Source organism: Telmatherina bonti (genome assembly GCF_933228915.1).
Source record: "Telmatherina bonti genome assembly, chromosome: 17".
Classification (NCBI taxonomy): domain Eukaryota; kingdom Metazoa; phylum Chordata; class Actinopteri; order Atheriniformes; family Telmatherinidae; genus Telmatherina; species Telmatherina bonti.
Genome location: NC_136615.1, coordinates 29,513,781 through 29,534,547, shown reverse-complemented (window position 1 = coordinate 29,534,547; position 20,767 = coordinate 29,513,781). Strand labels below are relative to the sequence as shown.

The window sequence follows — 20,767 nt, the reverse complement described above, 5'->3', positions numbered from 1 at the left end:
ATTTTGCAGGCCATTTAACCCCCATGTTGGGGCGGTTTTTGGTAAGACAGTAGGCACAACAGTGTTCAATACAACAAGGCTGGATGTTTTTAAAATAACAAGAAGCTTGAGTCTGATACCACTATGTACATCTGTAGCCCATTCTAAAGGTAAACTGATAATGGATATCCGATACTAAATAAGGTTAGGAATATTTGGCTTGTTGAATGATGTCAGAATGAGCCTGAAATATACTATAACCCCCACAGGTGAACTTATTTTTACTTTCTCTAAAGATTTTTAATCCAAGTGTGCCACTATAAAGCATAATGATCTCTAAGAAGGTAAATAATTACAAAAAAGAAGTGTCTGAACCACAAATCCACCACAAAATGTCTCAATTCAATAATATCTTGCATCTAAATACTCATCTTCATCATCCTGTTCACACTTAGACATCATTTGACTAAAACAGCACCCAGCACATGACAAGTTATTGAGATATAGACATTTTTATGTTGTGGTGTAAACACCATTATTTATAGTTTTTGTTTTTATAAATTGTCTGAAATTATAAAATTACCTTGGCATAATTCTACTTAAACACCCAATGTTCATTACGCTGTATAAGTGTAGCATCAACTTAATTACTTTTTTTTATGTCATTGTGTAGTTTTTTGATTATTGCGTGTCTTCTCTGCATGCAAACCCATCAGACCCTATCTGATTTCTCACTATTATCAGATTTTTTTATATTGATGAAACAAGCTCAGTGTTTTGTTGAACCGTGTAAAGATAATTTCATGGGTAAGGTGTAAAAGTGAGGTTTTTTTGTCTGGGCTGGTTTTAGTTAGCGTTTTTTTTTTTTTTTTTTTTTTTTTTAAACTAGCCTTATGAAATCAAAATACAGTTTCTTTTAGTTTAAAAAAAAAAGTGACTTTAAACTGATATTTCACACTTCTTGTCAATAAATCAAGAACAGACATAGTATAAAATAATACTCTATTTAATTTTACCAGAAAAAATAACCACAAAATAGAGAATGAGCTTAGCATGTATAATATAGTTAAGCCCAAACATTTGATGAACAGAGAAACTCCTTGTATTACTTTATCTGCACCTCAAACCCCCTTTTCTTTATTTCTATGTAGTTTAAAAGAAATTAATATTAAAAAGTCAAATATTGGCAGAAGTCCTGTGACTAATGGCAAAAGGTCTGTTCCTAAACAGGCATCTTCTTCTTCCTGTCTTGTGCCAAGCTATGCTAATATTCTGGTAATAAACTCTGTTTAAAGAGATTTTGTTCTTATTTGATACAAAACCTGTACGTTTTGTGAAAGTCAGATGTTTAATTCAACATTTGAATAAAAGGTGTGCTTTTTAGCTATGTGTGCTTGTTTGTTAACTTACTTTTTTTGTCGGTTTAAACTAGCTCATACCATACTTGGCGAAAAATATGCCGAGACTTATTACTTTTTTAGGGATTTAAAACAAAAGCTTCAAATATTTCCCAAAGATCAGACCTGTATTATTTATCATTTAAGTATAAAAAATTTCACGTTTAGCAATACGTATGAACTTGTTTGTTAGCTTACTTGTTTTTGTTAGCTTAAGCAGTTCCAAACCATGCTCTGTCAAAAATACCCAATAAAGATTTTATTAAGTGATTTTTATCCTTTTTTATAATGCAACAGATTAAAATGTTCCAAAAAGTTAGGCTGTAAAGTTAATTTTGAACATTTTGAAGAAAAAAAAGTTTGTAGTTTGGTAATGTTAGCTTGTTGGCTTACATAGCTGTCAGTTACCTCTGATTTTAGGCCAGTGGTTTCCAGATTTTTTCTGCAGGGCCCCCTTTTCATCGATGACAATAATGTCGAGCCCCCCCTTCTCGTCACATGAACCAAAGAAACATACTAAGAAATGCCTCTTTAGTTTTAGTTGCTGTATTGTAGGTAACTATAATTAAAACCGTGTCAGTAATATTATCCATTCTTCTGCTTCAGTGTGAAACATTTTAAATCAGGAATCTCTACAAACTACTTTAGGTGAGTGGACATTTCTATGTGACGATGTTGCTTTAGTGAAACAACTTTGCTATATATGATAGTTGGATAGTTTATTTCTAAAGTAACCTGCAGGTTTTTCTTTGTGTTCAGGATGAAAAGTCCCAAGTGGTGTTGTAACTTGTTTGGTTTCATACTTCATTATATTAGATAATATTTTGGTACATGCAAAAGACTGCGTTCTCATTATTACCCACCATTGATTATTACCATTACTGGTCAAGCAAGGACAGATGCTCCATCATAGTTTGTTCTTTTTTTTATTACTTGAAGTCTCTCTTGTTGATTTACCAGTGCCAAAACTTGCTTTTTATTTAGCCTTGCCGTGCCCCTACTGTGCTAACTCTGGGCCCCCCAGTTTGGGAACCACTGATTTAGGGTATGAGGGGAAAAAGTAGGCAATTTGGAAAAACTAAAAACAACATTGGATTTACAGTGTTCTTTAATTACGCAGATTTCTCTTTTTTTTTTTTTTTTTTTGTCTTTGAGGTCTTTATTGTTTAGCTTTTGTTCTAGATCTGGATAGGATCCACTTTCTTGGCCTCTTTCCTCTTTGCTGCCTTGAAACTGTGTCGTCATTGTCTCATCTCTGTCCCAAAGTTTACTGAAACAACAGTCTCAACACTGTCCAAATCCAATCAACTGTTTAGCCACTGTGTAGCAACTGAACAAAAAGGTCAGTATGCAATGCACCCTCGGGTTCCCTTCACTTATTGGCCTTCGAAATGATAAACTCTGCCAAAGATACAGGATGTCCTGTGTTTATGACTTTTTCTATTCTATTCTATTCTATTCTATTCTATTCTATTCTATTCTATTCTATTCTATTCTATTCTATTCTATTCTACAGTCATTTAGCAGACACTTTCATCCAAAGCGACTTACATATGAGAGATAAAACAACGCAAGCACAAAAGCAAACAGTAGAGGACATCATAGGAAGGTGTTAGTGGACTGCTGGAGTCCAGTTGGACGCCAGTCTTGACATGTAATCCTACAGGCGTTTTTTTTTCTCCCCATCCCCCAATATTACCTTGGTTAAATTACACAGAATAAATACCATATTTGTTGCAAAGAACTGGGCTAAGTTCTCCAACTCTTCGGACAAATATAGCGAAACTAAGTGTTGAAGTGCTCCTTGAAGAGCTGAGTCTTTTGCTTGCTCTTTAAAGTAGACAATGACTGCAGAACGGACAGAGTTTGGAGGTTTTTCCACCATCTATCACAACAGAGGAAAAGAGTCTGGCTAGGTGGAACGTAGCTATCTATGGAGAGTGTAGGTCTGGATTAAGGAGTGAAAGTAGACAGGAGCCGTTTGAGTTATTGTTTTGTTAGCCAGGCGCAAAGCTTTGAATTTGATGCATGCTGCGACATTTCTGCGTATTATACTCAGAATTCCTTTGAATTGGAAAAAAAAAGGCGTTTGTTTATACACAATTCATATTATATTAACAATATAAGAAGAATAGCTTCTTGTTCCAATATAGATCTTTCCACAAAAATATCCATCACCATGAGCTTGTGTGTGATCTTGTCCTTTTCTTTTTTATCAATTGTGGCTTTTCAGACACACCCCATCGTCATCATTTTCACATGAGAGCCAAGTAGTTCCCACAATAAAAGCATGTGTGTGAATGCATATGAGGTTTTCTGTTGGGAGTGGACCCCTGATAGGTTTCGATCTCCACCCTGCAGGTGTCAGCTTACATTTAGAGTAGACAGTTATCTTAGTTTAAACAGGGCTATTCACAGGTGGAAATACTAATAGCAATAATAATAAAAGGAACTGATGTGCCTTTTCTGGCCTGAAACTGATTGATAAGGACAAATGGAAGGATGGAAACGTCTCACCGCTCCCATTTTTGTCTCTTATTAGTCAAATAATCCAATACTGATGATACAGGGAGATGTAAACACCCATATGTGTGCTCACAGAGGGTTTAAAGCTCACACTGTTAAAACAGTGACTCATGGAGTCTCCAGGCATGGTAGTTAAAACACAGCTTTTCCTATTTTGCACTGTTTGCATCCCACACCAGCAGCTCAGAGCTGCGAGCATCAGCCACCTACGTGTGTTCAGCTCCCAGAGTTGTAACAGTGTTGTCATATAGTAGCACTTAAAACACCTTCAGCTGAACACTGAAGTGATTCCGCCTCGTATGCGAAGGAGAAATCCGCCAACAGAAAGCACGCACGTGTTTGGCCTGAGTATACTTGACAGATTACAGATGTAGGAGTTTCAGTGGGAGGACTGAGGTGTTAGCTTTGTTTTGTTTTCTTGCTCAAGTATTTGATGCGACTTAAAAGCTCAAAGCTTTAATATTTGGGTCATATCAGTACACCATTTACTATTTTGTTTTGTTTGTTGTCTCTCTAGCGTTTGTTGCTAAGGCGTGTCATATTGGCAGCTGGTTGCTGTTGGCATTCAGTAAATTTACGTATAGCCACTGAGTAGGTGAACAATTGCTTTTTGTGTCAACTTACTAGATGATTTAAACAACCAGGCTTTATTTCAGGCAGGCAGACCCAGTTTTGAATGTTAAAACTAGAGGACGCTTTCCTAAGAGCTCATGATGCTGAATCCTGTAAGCTGAAAAATGTCGACCAAATCTGTTAAATATTGAAGAATAATTCAAAGAGCAGATAATTCAAAGGGATTTTCTATTTAAAATGTGGTATGGAGAATTTTAAAATGTCTGAAATCAATATTTCAGTGTGATTTTTCTTTTCTGAAATGGTTGAAGGTATCGCAGTGCTAAATTAAAGTGGTCTTCACTCAGTTTCACTCAAACTTTGATTCAAACCTCTTCTTTTCATGAACAAACTCTTAACTCCTACAAAAAACGTTTTTCCACTTCAGGAGCAATAAGGCATTGCTGAACAAATCAGTGTATCATTTGGTTCTCTGCATTAAAAAATTGTCAACATTAAAAAGAGATAAAGAATAGCAGACTTTAGCTTTTTGTGAGCAATCCTGTTGTCCATTGATCAGGAAGTCTATGGAGCATTTGGACAGCACTTTTTGGATTTGAAGGCATTTTGGACAAAGGTTGTGACTCTGGTGATTAGAAAAGTCACATTATTGGAGAGAGTAGACATTTTTCTGCGATTTCATGGTAAAAGGATGCTTGTAGTGCAGAAGTTGTGAACACAGCAACAAGTTTCAGATATTTATATCTGGTATTCTCCAACTCCATAGCAACCCATTATAATCGCTGAATTTCACTAAATCTAAAGTCGAGCTTTGAAAGTGAATTTTTATGAAACCATGTAAAATATCAAAAACTCCAAAAGTCAAAACTAAAGTCCAATGTCTTGAGAATATTTTGAGGTTAAATTAGTATTTTTAGGGGGATTTTTGAGGTAGGAGGAACCCTTTTAAGTAGAGTATGTGTACGGGGATTTTGAAGGTTTCATTGGATTCAACGTTAAAAAATAAATAAATAAGAACTTTTAGCATTTCTTAACTTATGAACGATATAGAGAGGTTCTTCCTGAGCCCCCTTCTTCTGAATGACCTGTTTGTTTTGGTGTCTGAATGGTTTCAATCTCTTAAACTGTGTTTGAGTTATGGATACATTAAAACTGTACAGAAGTCAGAAGACTCTTGAAATTTTGCTACTTATATGCTTATAAATATCTTATAAACTGCGTTTTTTAGATTCACTTTACAAAAATGTCATCTACTGATACTAATTACATACTTATGGATAATGTTTAAAATGCAAAGTTGTTTTCTACTTTTATTGAAGCTCAAAGATTTAAAAATTCCATTTTATCTCTTTGGTATTTAACTGAAGGTCTCCAAGACCGTCTGTAATCTCATAACATTTGACTATTTTCATTGGATTGCATGTTTTTCTGAGCTACAGTGAACATTACTATAGATTAAGACATTTATTCCCATATATTTTTAAGGAGCCAGCCATGCAAATCCCAAAATTTAAGTATTGTCTGAAAGGTAAAGGTGGATCAATGCAAGGCGGCTGCTCCGTGTCATCATTAGTTCAAATGATCATCATTCATCATTAGAAATCTGTTGAGACGACAGCATGCTGCATGCAGGCGATGTCATCCCTCTCTTCGAGCTGCTAATACAGCTGCAGCTCAACTCTTTAGCCGGTTCGTTGTGGTGCTGTTCTAATATTATCTACCTGGCTGGAGATTAGCTCTAATCGGGCATCTGGTCAGTCTGCTCCCAGCAGCAACACGCCGTCAGCCTGTTTAGTTTACTTACACGTGCCGCTTTAGGTTGGACACACACACTGCATATAAAGTAGTTTATTTTAAATGCCTAAGAGCTGCACAGCCAGTCCACACAACACAAGCTGTCATGATTGAAGTGTACTGTAGCTGCATTATTGAGCTTTTCTGTTGCCCGGAGCTGTTGAATCCAAACCCAGCCCTGTTGGGTAGCTGGCGCTCTGTTTGTCCATTCAGTAGGAACCACTTTTCACCAAACGAGGACACACCATTCTGGGTGGACTGGAAAGAAATTCCTGGCATTGATCCCATTTTGTCTGTTCGCCAACAAGACATAATCTGCTGCCCCTCCTGTTGTTAATCTTCCCCTGTGACCGTTCAGGCCTCATAAATGCATGCAAACTACAAAAAGGACAGCTGAAGGGGAACTTGTGGAATAAATGTTCGATGTTGCTGCATGTTTGCCGTTCTCAGTTTGGTTGTGCTGAAGCTGCAGGAGCAGCTCACGGCTCTGTAGACGAGCAAATCCCTAACGCAGTATCTTTTCAGAACAAGCAACAACAATGTGCCAATGACTTTAGGATGTAGGAGATTCTAAATTTATTAAAATTCTCCACAGCCTCCCAGCTTTTTTTTGGTATCATGCAACTATATAAAGTGTGTTTGGGTAGATTTAAAATAAACCCAAAGTAATAAAGCAGTTGCTGGTGTCCTGCCTATACCACAGCGTCCTGTTTAAGCGCCCTGTAGGAAACCAGAATGACAGCAGGCCTGAGTCTGCCCCTTCCCTCCTCCTTACACACCCTAAGGAAAGAGGACAAATCACTTCTGCCTCCATGGTGCAGGCTTTTAACACACAAACAAGACCCAAAGCTAGCTTTAGTGCAGGATAGGCCCCTAAAGAAGTTGCAGCAGTTTTGTCGTTCCCCTTGTTCCACTGACTCAGATCAGCACTGTGGCTCAGATGTGAAGCGGGACATATAGGAAGTCGGAGTGAGGCGCAGCTGAGCTAACAGGAGGGTTGTGTACAGGAATAAAAAGGAAAAGTGAAACACTGAGGGAGGAAGCGAGCCCAGTGGCCGGCCTGATTTATTGATGCGACTTGCTTTTGGCATCCAGACGCTTCCTCTAATACAGGATGCCAGTTCAGCAGAGAAATGCTCTATTTGTGAAGTAAGAGGTTTCGGGGCTAAAATTAGGATACGTCCTGGACTTTTCCAGGTGGAAAACGATTGTAGATGGCTCTGAGTGTGCTGGCATGGTGGGCTGTGCTGCTGCTGATAGTTCCCATTGTTGGGAGGAAAACTGGGGAAAAAAAACTGTAAATAGTTGAAATATGAGAAATGTGTTATCTGTCGAGGCTGCAGCAGATCATTTAGGTTGTCTGGGTTGCAGGAACGGGACTCCATAAACTGGACTTTTTTCATTTCCACAAACTGATGTCTGGATGGTTTAGAGATCTTTGTATTGATTGAAGGTTTCTCTGACAGTTTTATGATAGTAATGCATCTCAATATGTCACATTCTGGGTACATTATCAGTTATTATTGCACACATAGTCTGAATATATTAACCCAAGTAGTACTCACATAAAAGGCCATTCCAGACAGCTAAAGGAGCCTTTCATGTCAGTACTACTTGGGTTAATTATAAACTTACTGGCTGCTTAATTAGGCCCACCTGGTAAATTGCTGGCTAACACTAATGACTAATCAGTAGGGCTGTGACGACATGCTTTTCCGATTTTTTTTTTTTGGGGGGGGGTTTGATTTCAATTGCGATTCTCATAATTCTTTGATATTGCTGATTTTTGCAGAGTTAAAACAAAAAAAATGTACAAAACTATTTTTGCGTGTCATTTTTCCTCATTTCAATGAGGAAAAAAACAGCACAGTAACTTCATCATTGTGCTGCTATAATGCCCAAGAAGGCAATTTAAAAGATCAATAAATACAATAAAAATGAAAAAAAAAGTATTTGTATTTATTTGGAAAAAAAATATTTTTTTTAACAAAAAAAAAAAATAAAATCAATTTTAAAATTGTGAACAAAAAAATCCCGAAATTAGATTTTTTTCGATTTGATTTCCCACCCCTACTAATCAGCCAATCAAATCAAACTTAATTTCTAAAGTGCTTTTCCTGCCAAAATCAAGGCAAAGTGCTTTAGATCAGTGATCTCCAACCGCCGTGGGTCATTTGGTACCGGGCCGCAAAGGAAGAAAAAATAATTTCCATTATTTTATTTTATTTTTACACAAATGATGTTTTATTTTGAAAAGTGACCGGTTTTTCTCTGTTGCATCCGTCTCACTCTATGCAAGTCAAGGCCGCGACACCACACTTCATGTAATACATCCCGCGAAATTTAATCCCAAGCTCGCAAAATGAGCAAAAAACAAACTTCTTTAGATAGTTTCTTTGCAAGGGAAAATGGTCCAATGAAGGGACAGAAGAGGAACCTGCACCCGCTAAAAAAGGGAAAGCTGCCTTTAACAGGTAGTATCAAGAAACATATTTAAAATATGGATTTATTGCCACGGGCGACTCCCACGCACCAAACCCGCTGTGCGTAATATGTGGTGACCGGCTCTCTAATGAGGCGATGAAGCCTTCAAAATTGGTTCGCCACTTGGAGAGCAAGCACCCCATGGTAAAAGACAAGACTTTAGAGTATTTTCAAAGGAAAAAACGTGACAATGAAGGGCAGAAGCAGTTACTGATGGCCACCATGTCAACAAATTTGAGTGCACTGAGAGCATCATATTTGGTGGCTAACCGTATTGCGAAGGCCAAGAAGCCATTCACTATTGGTGAAGACCTTATTCTACCCGCTGCCAAAGACATTTGCCATGAAATTCTAGGAGAGTCTGCTGTTAAAAAGATTGCAAAGGTACCTCTTTCGGCGAGCACCGTCACTCGGCGCATTGAAGAAATAGCAGAGGACATTGAGACACAGTTGTTGGAGAGAATTAATAATTCACCTTGGTATGCTCTCCAGGTTGACGAGTCAACAGATATTGACAACAATGCACTACTTCTTGTTTATGTGCGATATCTTTATCGGGAGGATACGCACGAAGATATGTTGTGTGCACTATCGTTGCCGACTAAAACTATAGGTGCAGAACTATTCAAGTCGCTGAATGAATATATGTCAGGAAAACTAAAATGGTCCTTTTGTGTCGGCATATGCACGGATGGAGCTGCTGCCATGACTGGACGGCTGTCTGGTTTAACTGCTCGGATCAAGGAGGTTGCACCTGAATGCGAGTCTACGCATTGTGTCATTCACAGGGAAATGCTGGCTAGCCGAAAAATGCCACTGGAGTTGAGCGGCATACTGAATGATGTGGTTAAAGTCATCAACCACATTAAAGCACACGCCCTTACTTCGCTCCTGTTTGAACAGCTTTGTGAAGAGATGGATGCGGACCACAAACGCCTCCTTTTATACACGGAGATAAGATGGTTATCACGAGGGAGATCGCTGGCCAGAGTATTTGAATTACGAGAGCCGCTGCAGAGATTTCTCTCTGAAAAAATCACCGCTGGCGCCACACTTCACTGATGAGGAATGGATCGCAAAACTGGCTTACTTGTGCGACATATTCAACCTGCTCAATGAACTGAACTTGTCGCTTCAAGAAAAGATGACAACTGTCTTCAAGTTAGCAGATAAAGCAGCCGCATTCAAAGCTAAACTGAATTTGTGGGGACGGCGTGTGAGCAGAGGCGCATTTGGCATGTTTCATACACTGGCAGGGATTTTGGATGAGAATCAGCTTGCGCCTTCGTTCTCCCAGCTGGTGCAAGAAACACCTGTCCTTGCTGTCAGAAGAGTTTGAGCGCTACTTCCCAACCACAGAAGATCCAAGAACTGCCAAGGAATGGATCTGCAACCCATTTGTCAACAAACCGGGACAGTCCAGCATGTCGATGTGTGAAGAAGATCAACTGCTGGAGATCGCAAATGACGGGGGCCTTAAGCATCTGTTTGAGACATCAACTCTGCCGTTGTTCTGGATGAAAGTCATGGCAGAATATCCCGAGATCGCCACAACAGCACTGAAAACCCTGTTGCCATTTCCGACTTCGTATCTGTGTGAAGCTGGGTTTTCTGCAGTGACGGCAACCAAAACCAAATTACGGAGCAGACTGGATCTAAGTAGCACACTTCGGGTATCATTGTCTCCCATAACCCCAAGATGGGACCGTCTCGTTGCAGCAAAACAAGCTCAGGGCTCCCACTGATTCAGTGCTGCTGTGATAAGCGAGCGAAATCATGAAGTTTGTTTTTGTGTTGTGTCTTATTTTGAAGGTATGTTGAAACATTATCATAGCGACCAGAGTGTGTTGCATTGTGTCAGGTAGAAACGATGTTGCTCATGTGATGTTTTGTTGTTGGTGTGACGTTACGAGGACACCGCTATAAAGTTGCACATGATACCACAGTGGATTTACGTTCATTATTATTATTACTACAGAGGAGAATACAACAGTTTTTAATGCCGATCTTGTCATCTTATTTAGTTTTTATAAGCTTCACCTTTAGATTGGGCCGTGAAAATATTGTCAGACATTAAACCGGTCTGCGGTACAGAAAAGGTTGGGGACCACTGCTTTAGATGACCAAAACAACTTTTGTAAACTAAAGCAGGTCTACACACACCAAAGTAAACAGAGAAATGTGAAAGAAAGCCGTCATCATCATTATCTCTCTCATATGCAGTAACACATCCTTCCACACACATGCATACAGAGCACCTCCCCTCCACACACACACACACACACACACACACACACACACACACACACACACACACACACACACACGAGTTCAATAAATTCTGTATCTTTGTATTAAAATAATAAAAGTAATAAACATTTATCCATGTCGTCATGGTGATGCCTTGCTGACGTTAAACCCAATCATCAGCACAGAGAAGAAACTGCTGATCTACTGGGATTTTTATGGATGATCTCTAGGGTTTGTTGATGTCAGAGAATGGGCAGACTGGTTGGAGATAATGGAAAACATCAACAGAAGACCACACTGGGTGCCACTCCTGAGGCAACAATTTACACACAATAGAAGATGGAGAAACGTTGCTGGTCTGATGAGTCTCCAGTTCAGCTCCACATTCACATGGTAGGATCAGAATCTGCAGGAAACATCATGACAACATGGATCCATCCTGCTGTCAGGATCAACAGTTCAGGATCCTGGTGGTGTGATGGTGGAGGGGGATAAATCTCCAGTCCCAATCGGTTTTTGTCTCCTGTCTTTTAAATGTGGACCAATGTTCTGAATTTGATGTCTTGACCTTTAAAATACAACCCCCCCCCCCTTTCATGCCCAGTCGCCTCCACATCTTTAGAAAGGCTGCGTTTCATTCGACTGAAACCTACATGTAGTGTTTATAAAAGTGTTCATTTAAAAGGTTTTACGAACCAAAACATTGTTTTTAAAAAGAATCTGGTCTTTGTCTCATCTCAAATTTAGTTAAAAAATAACCTCAGATGTGCAAAGGCCATTATTTATCAAAATTTAAGTCAATATGCAGAAGAAATGTGTGTGACACTTGCAGCCTAGGTAGCCTGGTAGCAGCCAAGTGATGCTAATCAGAAGCACTTGATGAAGTGATCATTAGAAAGTGTGAATACTTAAGCAGAAGTTTTGTCAGTTCGCTGGACATTCAGGTGTGTTTTAACACAATGCCCAGGAGGAAAGACACCAAAAATGATCTGGGGCACTGTTTACTCCATCACACTAAACGTGTCACATTTAGACTGTGACAGAGTTTTGGGTGGATAAAACTGCAAAGACCGGATACCGGCCTTCAGACTGAGATTTGCTCACAACGCCAGGCGACTCCTGGCAGCGTAAACTGGAACCGGACTCTTTGGACGACGGTGACCTCTCACATCGTCTCACACTCATGCAGTCAAACTCAGATTAACCTTCAAAAAGCAACAACAATGGTGGATCTCCTTGTCATGTTTGTGCTGCTGCATCTTTTTAATATGTTTGGCCTGGTTTAGGTAGAAGACACGCAGTTTACATGCACCAGATTAACTAGCGGTTAGCACGCAACGCTTCTGTTGTGGTGTTTTTTGTTGTGTTTGTTGTGTTGTCTGATGGGGAAGCAATGCACACTTGGGTGTGTCGTTAAAGTTTTACTGCCCACCAGAGGCCTGACATATGCAGTGAATAATTTCTAGTCTTATTTCCATTATTCTCTGCACAGAGATGTTGTGTAAAAGAACGGTTCTTTTTTTCAAATACGCGAAGAAAAAAGTTTTTCCATTCTGCTTGGAAACGTATAAACAGAGTCTTCGAGAGGAGAGATCATAACACAGTAAACCAGATCATTCACAGAGAGCTACATCTCAGACTCTCCAGGCTTTACTTCGCATTATTAAATGTTAAAGTCGATGACAGAACCATTAGAAAAGGCTGAACAAGTCTGGCTTGTTTGGAAGGACTGCAGGAGAAAGCCTCCATGGCAGCAAATGTACATCTGAGCAAAACACAGACAGATTAAATCAAAGCATAGATGTTTCATCATGATGCACAGCAAGCCCAGCATATCAGCACGAACTACATGCCAACTACCAAGCACGGTGGTGGAAGGCTAGTGATTTGGGCCACCTTGCAGTCATCCAGCGGAGCTTGAACTCATCGTACCAAAGCATTCTAGTCAAATGTGAGTCCTTCCGTCCGACAGCTTAATCTTGGATGAACTGAGTCATGAAACAGGACAATAATCCCAAAAACAGCTGCAGATCTACAACGGAAAGAATCAAGGTGTTGACGCGGTCCAGTAAAGCACCAGACTGGAACGCTGTGTGCAGAAATAAACCTGAATGAACTGAAACATCAGTGTTCAGACGACACCAAATTCCTCTGCAACCATGATGTAGACTGATGGCGTCCCAGAGAAAAGGGTTATTTTTTTTTATGAGTTCAGCTTTAAACTATGACATTTGTATGCTGTCGTGCATTTTTACTTCATATTTGTTAAATAAATCGTGACATGGTGTCATATGTGGTCTTCATCTGAGGTTGTACTGAGTTTATTTTCAGAAATTAAAGTTAAAAGATGCTGAACTTCCTCTATTTTCATGACTCTACCTTTGTTTTTATCTGGGACTTCGGCCCTGAAGCAATAGATCCTCACACTGAAGCTTCTGATGATTATTTTTTTATCACAATTTTCAGCCGTTCAAATGCAGAAACTCTTAATTTGCTCTAATCGGTAACAATCTGGATAGTTTTATTCCTTCTTCTTACTTGTAGATTAATGTCCTACTGTGTGTTTGCAAGACTCGTCTTCTTTTATCTGTAGACTTTGTCCAGAATCCATAAAGCGAGACCTCTGATCCCGGTGAGAGAGCCCGGTAGACGGCGTTTTGAACACTCCTGCATCCAAAGTAAATAGTACTCTGTACATAGTTTGCTCAGGTTGCTGCTTATATGAACTTTGGCTGCATAAGGAAATGAGAACGATGACTTGGAGCTCCGAGCGGTCTTCTTTAGGTGAAGCTACTGGTTTGGAGGCCGTGTGATGGACATTAGGGCAGATTTAGATCTGGGCCTGCAGAGTGGACGGAGTTCAGTTCAGTAAATTAAGAGCAGTCATTTGGCTGCTTCAGGATGGAGGGATATGGACAAAACTGCTGTTTTCTGTATCAGCAGTGATCTCCATGGCAACACAGGAGCTTTTTGGGTTTGTGATGCCTCCAATAGCACTGTGGAGTTAAAGGTGATCAATTGCAGGTCATTTATCTGGTCCACTGCAATGTGTTTAAGGTTGTCAGTTCTCGGCAGTGTCAGCAGATGGCAGACACACACAATAATGCTCAGATTAGACGAATTATGCAGCAATAAGAAAGAAACAACCGGCTCGCTGTGACTGTAAGTCCTAACATGCAAAGTGTCCTGGTTTATGATCCAGCAGCAAAAGCTTGAAATGACCAAATCTAAACTCCTCTCTTTTCAGCTCAATATCTCCTTCAACGAGTCGAGCCTGCACAGCACATACGAGTACCCGTCTGAGAGCAGCGTGTGGGACAGCGGCGAGGAGGATGAGGAGGAGAAGCCGGCAGACGAACAGCCCAGCATGGTGGGACGCATCCACATCCCCCGACCCAGTTTCGCCGGCTCGCCCTCGCACACCAACAACGGCAACGGTGAGGCGGCGTCAAACACGAGAGGTCCAGACTTAGATATGAAAGTTAATGTTTGCGACTTGCGAGCAATGCCGCCTTAATGCTCGGTCTTACTGAAGCCCAGGGGCCCAAATGAGTCTTCGGGGCCTATCATTCATGCAATGAAATTACATAAAAAGTCTAATTGTTGTGTAATTTGTAAGTTCTGCTGTCATTCAGCATCTGATGTACATGTGAGAGAGCTGATTGAGCTAAATGAACCCGTTTCCACCGTGCCAAATCCTGCCCCCGTGTGCAGACTCAACGCGAAGCTCTTTCACATAATGCGCAGTGGTGAATGGTGTTACATACGTGTTGCATATCTTGCCATCTTGACACTTAAAACATGAAGTTTATAATATGTCTATGTCGGAGAACATAAACAGCAGAAACTGTCTTAGATCATATTTCAGCCTCACACTGGATAACACAGTCAGTAATCCTCACACTTATGATCACTGACATCCTTTATAATTTGCATTTTCAGGACATAATCACAGCTTTCTGTGTGAAACTGACCAGAAGAAAGCGCTTCTAAACAAGGACAGTGCAGTGTTTAGTGGCAGCATCAGCAGGTTTTCACATGTTGTGTCTGCAGTGTCTGAAACGTCATGCTGAGAAGCTGTTTCTGTTCAGGGAGCTTCACAGGGTTTGGTTGATCTGTTGCTGCTGTTATTTATTTATTCATTATTGTATTCAATATCGCTCATTATGGTCATGTTATTAATATGTTTATACAACAAAATGGAGTTTAAATGGATATTACTTTCTATCATGAGGTTTGGTACATTCAGAGGACAGGACAGGGCCGACAGAACTTCTCAGCCCAGGGGCACAACCAGGGCTGGATTATCCAATGGGCATTAGGGGCACGGGCCCACGCCCATTTGGGGCCCATTTGGGGCCCATTTGGAGACTTGTGGAGCCCACATCGGCCATACATCAGTAGTTTGGACATGAAACAAAATGTACATAAAAGCCAGATAGTTACATCACAGTGTCTAGTGTGTTGCTGTTGGTACAATTGGCTGAGAGATGTTAGAAATGTTGTTTCACACTGTATCATTCACAATTGTCACAATGTTGTGGTGGGGAAGGGGGGCCCGTGTGACACTCTGGGCCCAGGGCCCTGTGCAATTTTAAACCGGCCCTGGGCCCAACAGTAGGTAAAGGCGTCCCTGCTTGCGAGGGGCTTTGTGCTGCACGCAGGTGTGTTTTCATCTAACATTTTACCAAAAAGGAAGTCCGGCTTCTCGTTTCTTACTATTGTCAGCAGCCTCTCATCATCACACACTGATGAAGCAGTAAAACGTTGACACGGGAAGCTATGTGTCAGAACAGTCAGACTTTATTTAATCTTTTTAAGTTTCCTTTAAGCAACAGTTCTTCAGGCTTTCTGAAGGTCTTTTAAAGTTTTTCTTTGCATACTGACTGCTTTTTTTTATTTGTTTCCAGAGTGCTTGTATCATCATTTTTCAGATGAAAGTGTTTTTTGTTTGTTTTGGCCACTTAACACTGAACTATGAATCATTTTGGCATTAAAAAAAAGCTTCATTTATGTTATCACCTATGAAAAATACCAAAGATAACATAGTTTGACACACATAAAATAATCATTTTATACCCAAAAAAAGGATTCTGGAAGAGTTTTTGGGTTAAGACGTGTTATATCTCAGCACTGCTTGCATTGTGTCCTTGAGGAAAATGGACAAGTAGAGGACCTGATCTGAAAAAAAGACCTGATCTGGGACCTGAAAGATGCATCTGCCGCTAGTTTTCACTGAAGCCTCGTCTGACATGTTCTCCATAGAGGGGTGGCTGTCGAAAATCCATTTCTAAGGAAGGAAAGTGGAGAGAAAAGGTTGAGATTTACCAAATCATTGGCAACAGGACTGATGGTGGGATGGATCCTCCCCAGAACCTGGACCTCAGTGTTACTGGAGCAGTGTGGGATCATCTGGACTGTGAGCAGAAGAAACAGGAGAGCTTTTAGAAACTATTCCTGTTCATGAAACGACAAGAAACCTTGTCTAAGAGAGTTAAGCCTGAACTTTTAGCCTTCTGTTTTTACCTTATTTTCTGTATTTTTCATAAATGTGTTTGCCAAATGTTTCAGTAGATCCTTCTTATTTCCACTTTTCCTGACAATGTCTAAATAAATGAGGATATTTGCACATTTCTGATTCGGTTTGATGCACTGCTTAGTGAAACCTTTAACATAAAGTTTTATTGATTTAGTTTGTTCTTTAAATTACTTTTGCATTTAGACTCCAAGAGCATCCATTGCATCTCTTTCTTGTGCTATTTTGCCAGGAAAATGTGCAAAAATCTGCTCACTTTTTCCTATTTAACAGTTTTATTCCCGACCAACAAGTATACAAAGTAAAAGTAGAAACTATCAGAGGAAAGATTTTATCCATTCAACTCGACAGAGCCAGGATTAGGAGCTTAAATTGTGCGATTTATTTGGTAAATACAGGTTATGATCAAATAGTGAGCAGAATTTGTGAGAAGAAATATCAGCTGATCCTGAAACTGTTTTTTTCTGCAGCGTGGAGGGATTTGCGTGTGATGACAGAGCCCCCTACTGGACACCACGTTAACTACACCCGAATTCACACTGAATTTACTTTTTTTTTTTTTTTTTTTTTATCCCATTATTGTATAAAAAAAATTTTTTTTCAGGCGACTTTCTACTTCTACTCCTTACATTTTTGTACAATTATCTGTAATTTCAACTCCTTACAATTTAAAAATACAAATAAAAGTAATTTACTCCTACATCTTTCCATCATATTATATAAGTATTGTTTTCTTTCTTTTTTAATCAAATATCGCTTCATTTTTTTGTTTTGTCTGAAATGTTGAAAATTCCTCATATTAAGGCAGAAGATAATCCCAAAGGCTTTATGTTTAGTTAAACCATGTTTATCTCAACATCTCTCTTGAAAGTAAATCTTACTCTGACTTGTGTATTTGTTGCCTATATTCATTCATTCATTTTCCAAACCATTTAGTCCATTTAGGGTGGTGGGAAAGCTGGAGCCCATCCCAGCTATTAGCAGGCGAGAGGCAGAGTACATCCTGGACAGATCACCAGTCCGTCGCAGATTTGTCACCTATATGTTGGTTCTATTTAAATGAAATAAAAAGTGAAATATTTGTGATAACTGAGGGAATTTCTACCATGTTATCGTTTGCAGACCTTTCCAGCTACATCCCCAAGCACTCCGTAGACTTCAGCACCTGGCAGGAGCAGAAACACGAGGACAGCGTTTACCAGGAAGAAGCCTCCTCCCAGCAGATGCAGATGACAGAGGACGTCATGGTGAGAAGAAATGCTCGACTAAAGCTGCCCTAAATGAGCTGACAAACCCACCACCAAAACCCTTTAAAAAGCTAATTCTAGCATATTTTATGAATAAAATATCTTTTGCTTTCAACAGATACTGACAGGATGGAAAATAAACTTTCATCTTGATCACTACCAGATTACCAGTTAGTCAGTGCGCTGCATTGCACTTTAATAATAAAGACAGAAAAAGGAAATAATTGCAACCTGATGAGCACAGAGAGGGCAGACCTCCGATAAGCAGCTCTTTTTACCCAAACTGGGGTTTCCATCTGACGTTAAACGTCACTGCATATAGATGATTTACATTACGTTGCGTGTTTGTTGCATGTTTATATCCTCATATCTTCTCTCACAGTAATGAAAACTCCAAAGTTTCTCTTTTTTTCCCCGTTCTGGATGGTATTTTTCCAGAACCTGTTGGGAACGTCTCCTGCATGATTTGACCGAGCAGCCTGACTGGTTATAGTGGAGTTATTTGCATATATACTGAAAATGACTCAATCTGACAAGGATACAGAATCCTTCAGAACATTCCTGGATCCAGATGTTAATCCGGATCACTCCAAATATGTAATGGAATCAAAGTTAGACCCATTCAGAGAAATAATGATGATAATCTGTTCGGTGGTTTGTGAGTGAATTTGCTGACAGACAGATATATGAAGACAGACACACAACCTGCTTGGTGGAGGTGAGGATTATTTCCCACAACAGCCAGAACTTCATGGGATCAAATTTCCACCACATGTATTTTCAGTCTTCATAAAATACGATGTTCTTGTTCTTTTTTAGGTTTATTTCAGCTTGTTTTTAGTTTTTAACTCCAGTGATTTCCTTCTGGGGATCCTTCATACCAGTGGCTTTGCCTGCATGGTCTGCAGGGTTGTTGTCATGGTGACCGCCTTTGTTTGGGTGGCTGTGGGTGGGCTCAGGATATCGTTTATCCACAGCAGCGTCAAGCCAGATGTTTTAATTCTGTTCATACTTTTATACCGAGCGGCGTAGAGGTAGCTGAGGGGAATCTGCACGGGCTTTGCGTGTGTGTGTGTGTGTGTGTGTGTGTGTGTGTGTGTGTGTGTGTGTCTGATTGGGTGTGAAAGAGAGACAGGTGATGTTGCTTTGTGTTTTAAATGTGCTTTATAAGCAGAGGTATCAAGTAACGAAACTTGAGTAGAAATCTCGGGTATCTATACTTTATTGGAGTAATTATTTTTATTTTTATTCTACTTCTACTCCTTACATTTTTGCACAATTATCTGTAATTTCTACTTTGCGCTGTTTACAAATACAAATAAAAGTATTTTATTCCTACATCTTTCCAGCATACATTTAAAAAAAAAGTGATAATAAATAGTACTGTTTTTTTTATTTTTTTATTATCACTTTATTTTTTTATTTGTCTCCTAATAGAAATCTGTTTCCCTCACTGATTCCTTCAGCTAAGCTGATATTTACTTATATTCTAATAAAGGTTATTGATAACGTGTGTTTTGCAACATCACAATGCTTCCAGTCATCATATCATCCAGGCCATGAAACACATCTTAATGCTCTTATATGGTTCTTAGTTTATATTTACATTGCACTCAGTTGTTACTTTTTCATCAGAATCTACATGGCTGAAAGGTTGTAGTACTTCCCAGCTTTTTCAGTATTAACATTCTGATGTAACATTAAAGTCAGCGTAACCTTTAGAAAAGTGTGTATTTTGGGGAGTGTACTGTAGTTTAAGCTTTCCTTTTTAATGGTATTTTTCACACTTGCATTACTTTTACTTTTATACTTTTAGTATTTTTTAAAATCAATACTTTTACACTTTTACATAAGTAAAAAAATTGAGTTGGTACTTGTACTTCTACAGAAGTCTTTCTAAACCCGAGTATCTATACTTCTACCTCAGTAATAAATGTGAATAATTTTGACACCACTGTTAAAAGTGAAATTTGATTTGAAATTATTGCCAGGTCCTCATAGTAAAAGAGAAGTAGTTCTCAACTGATTTAACTTAAAGTTTAATTAAAGGTTAGATAAAGAAATAAATAAATAAAATTGCAGAGATTGTCGCTGGAAATGAAGCTGCATCACTCTGTAAAATAAATCAGAGAAATTAAACTTAGTATTTCTTGATGTTTTGAGGAAATTTCTGTCCACTGAGTTTATAATCTGAAATAATTTGATGTTGTTTCCCCTCAGCTCACGCCGGCCGACAGCTCCTCTCTGTCCGACTACAGCAGCGAGCCTGCTCTCTACTTCTGACCGCTCCAGCCAATCAGCAGCATCACCTCTGTGGGACCAGACCATCACAACGCTGCTCCCACTAGAAAGCACAGCGCTCTGATTAGACAGGGGGTACAGTGTTATTTTTCTTTATTTTGGACTGATTTCCTGCCACAGTACAACTCTCGCCACGTTATCGAATGCATATCGGAGCAGATAAGCTTTTTTTTTTTTTTTTTTTTTTGTCTCAAGATGAAGCAACAGCAGCTGGGCTGTCTTTGTTTTTTTTTTGTTTTTTTTGTGTGTGTGTGTCCTTCCTCTTTGTATCCCGGGACAGTTGATCTGTCAGCATCATCCCTCCGACTCTAACAATCCAACACACATTCTGCTCTTTTGGACCATGTTGAGAGGAGCTGACAGGAAGCAAAAGCGTCTCCACGGCGACAAAGCTCAGTGTTGGCATGGCAACGTAGAGGACATTTCTGCTTGCATTCTGTACATCGATGGCAGATTTAACTTCTAAAGAGGGAAAAAAAGAAAGTAAAAAGGGTGCCACCGTTTTGTTTTTGATTTCAGCTCAAGTCTCTTTTAATTTAAAGCTTCTTTATGCCTTTTTAGTTTTTATATGTTCTGAGGAATATCATATATCATGCTGTATTAAAGCCTCCGGATGGAAGACGTATGCACCCCGGGGGAGGGAAAGGAGAGGCATCGATCAGTAGCAGCTCTCGTTTATC

At 39.5% G+C, this 20,767-nt stretch overlaps 1 protein-coding gene across 1 annotated transcript in view; it reads left to right on the top strand.

The window, feature by feature from the left end:
- Positions 1-20,374, top strand: part of tprn (taperin) — a gene marked incomplete at its 5' end in the record, with an annotated part of 36,304 nt that extends 15,930 nt beyond the window's left edge. Inside the window, 3 exons of the mRNA XM_079257201.1 lie at positions 14,251-14,440; positions 17,662-17,786; positions 20,007-20,374. Of these exons, the coding sequence (XP_079113327.1) occupies positions 14,251-14,440; positions 17,662-17,786; positions 20,007-20,069 (378 nt within the window). The 3' untranslated portion in view covers positions 20,070-20,374. The remainder of the gene's footprint in view (positions 1-14,250; positions 14,441-17,661; positions 17,787-20,006) is intronic.
- Between the last annotated feature and the right edge of the window lie 393 nt (positions 20,375-20,767).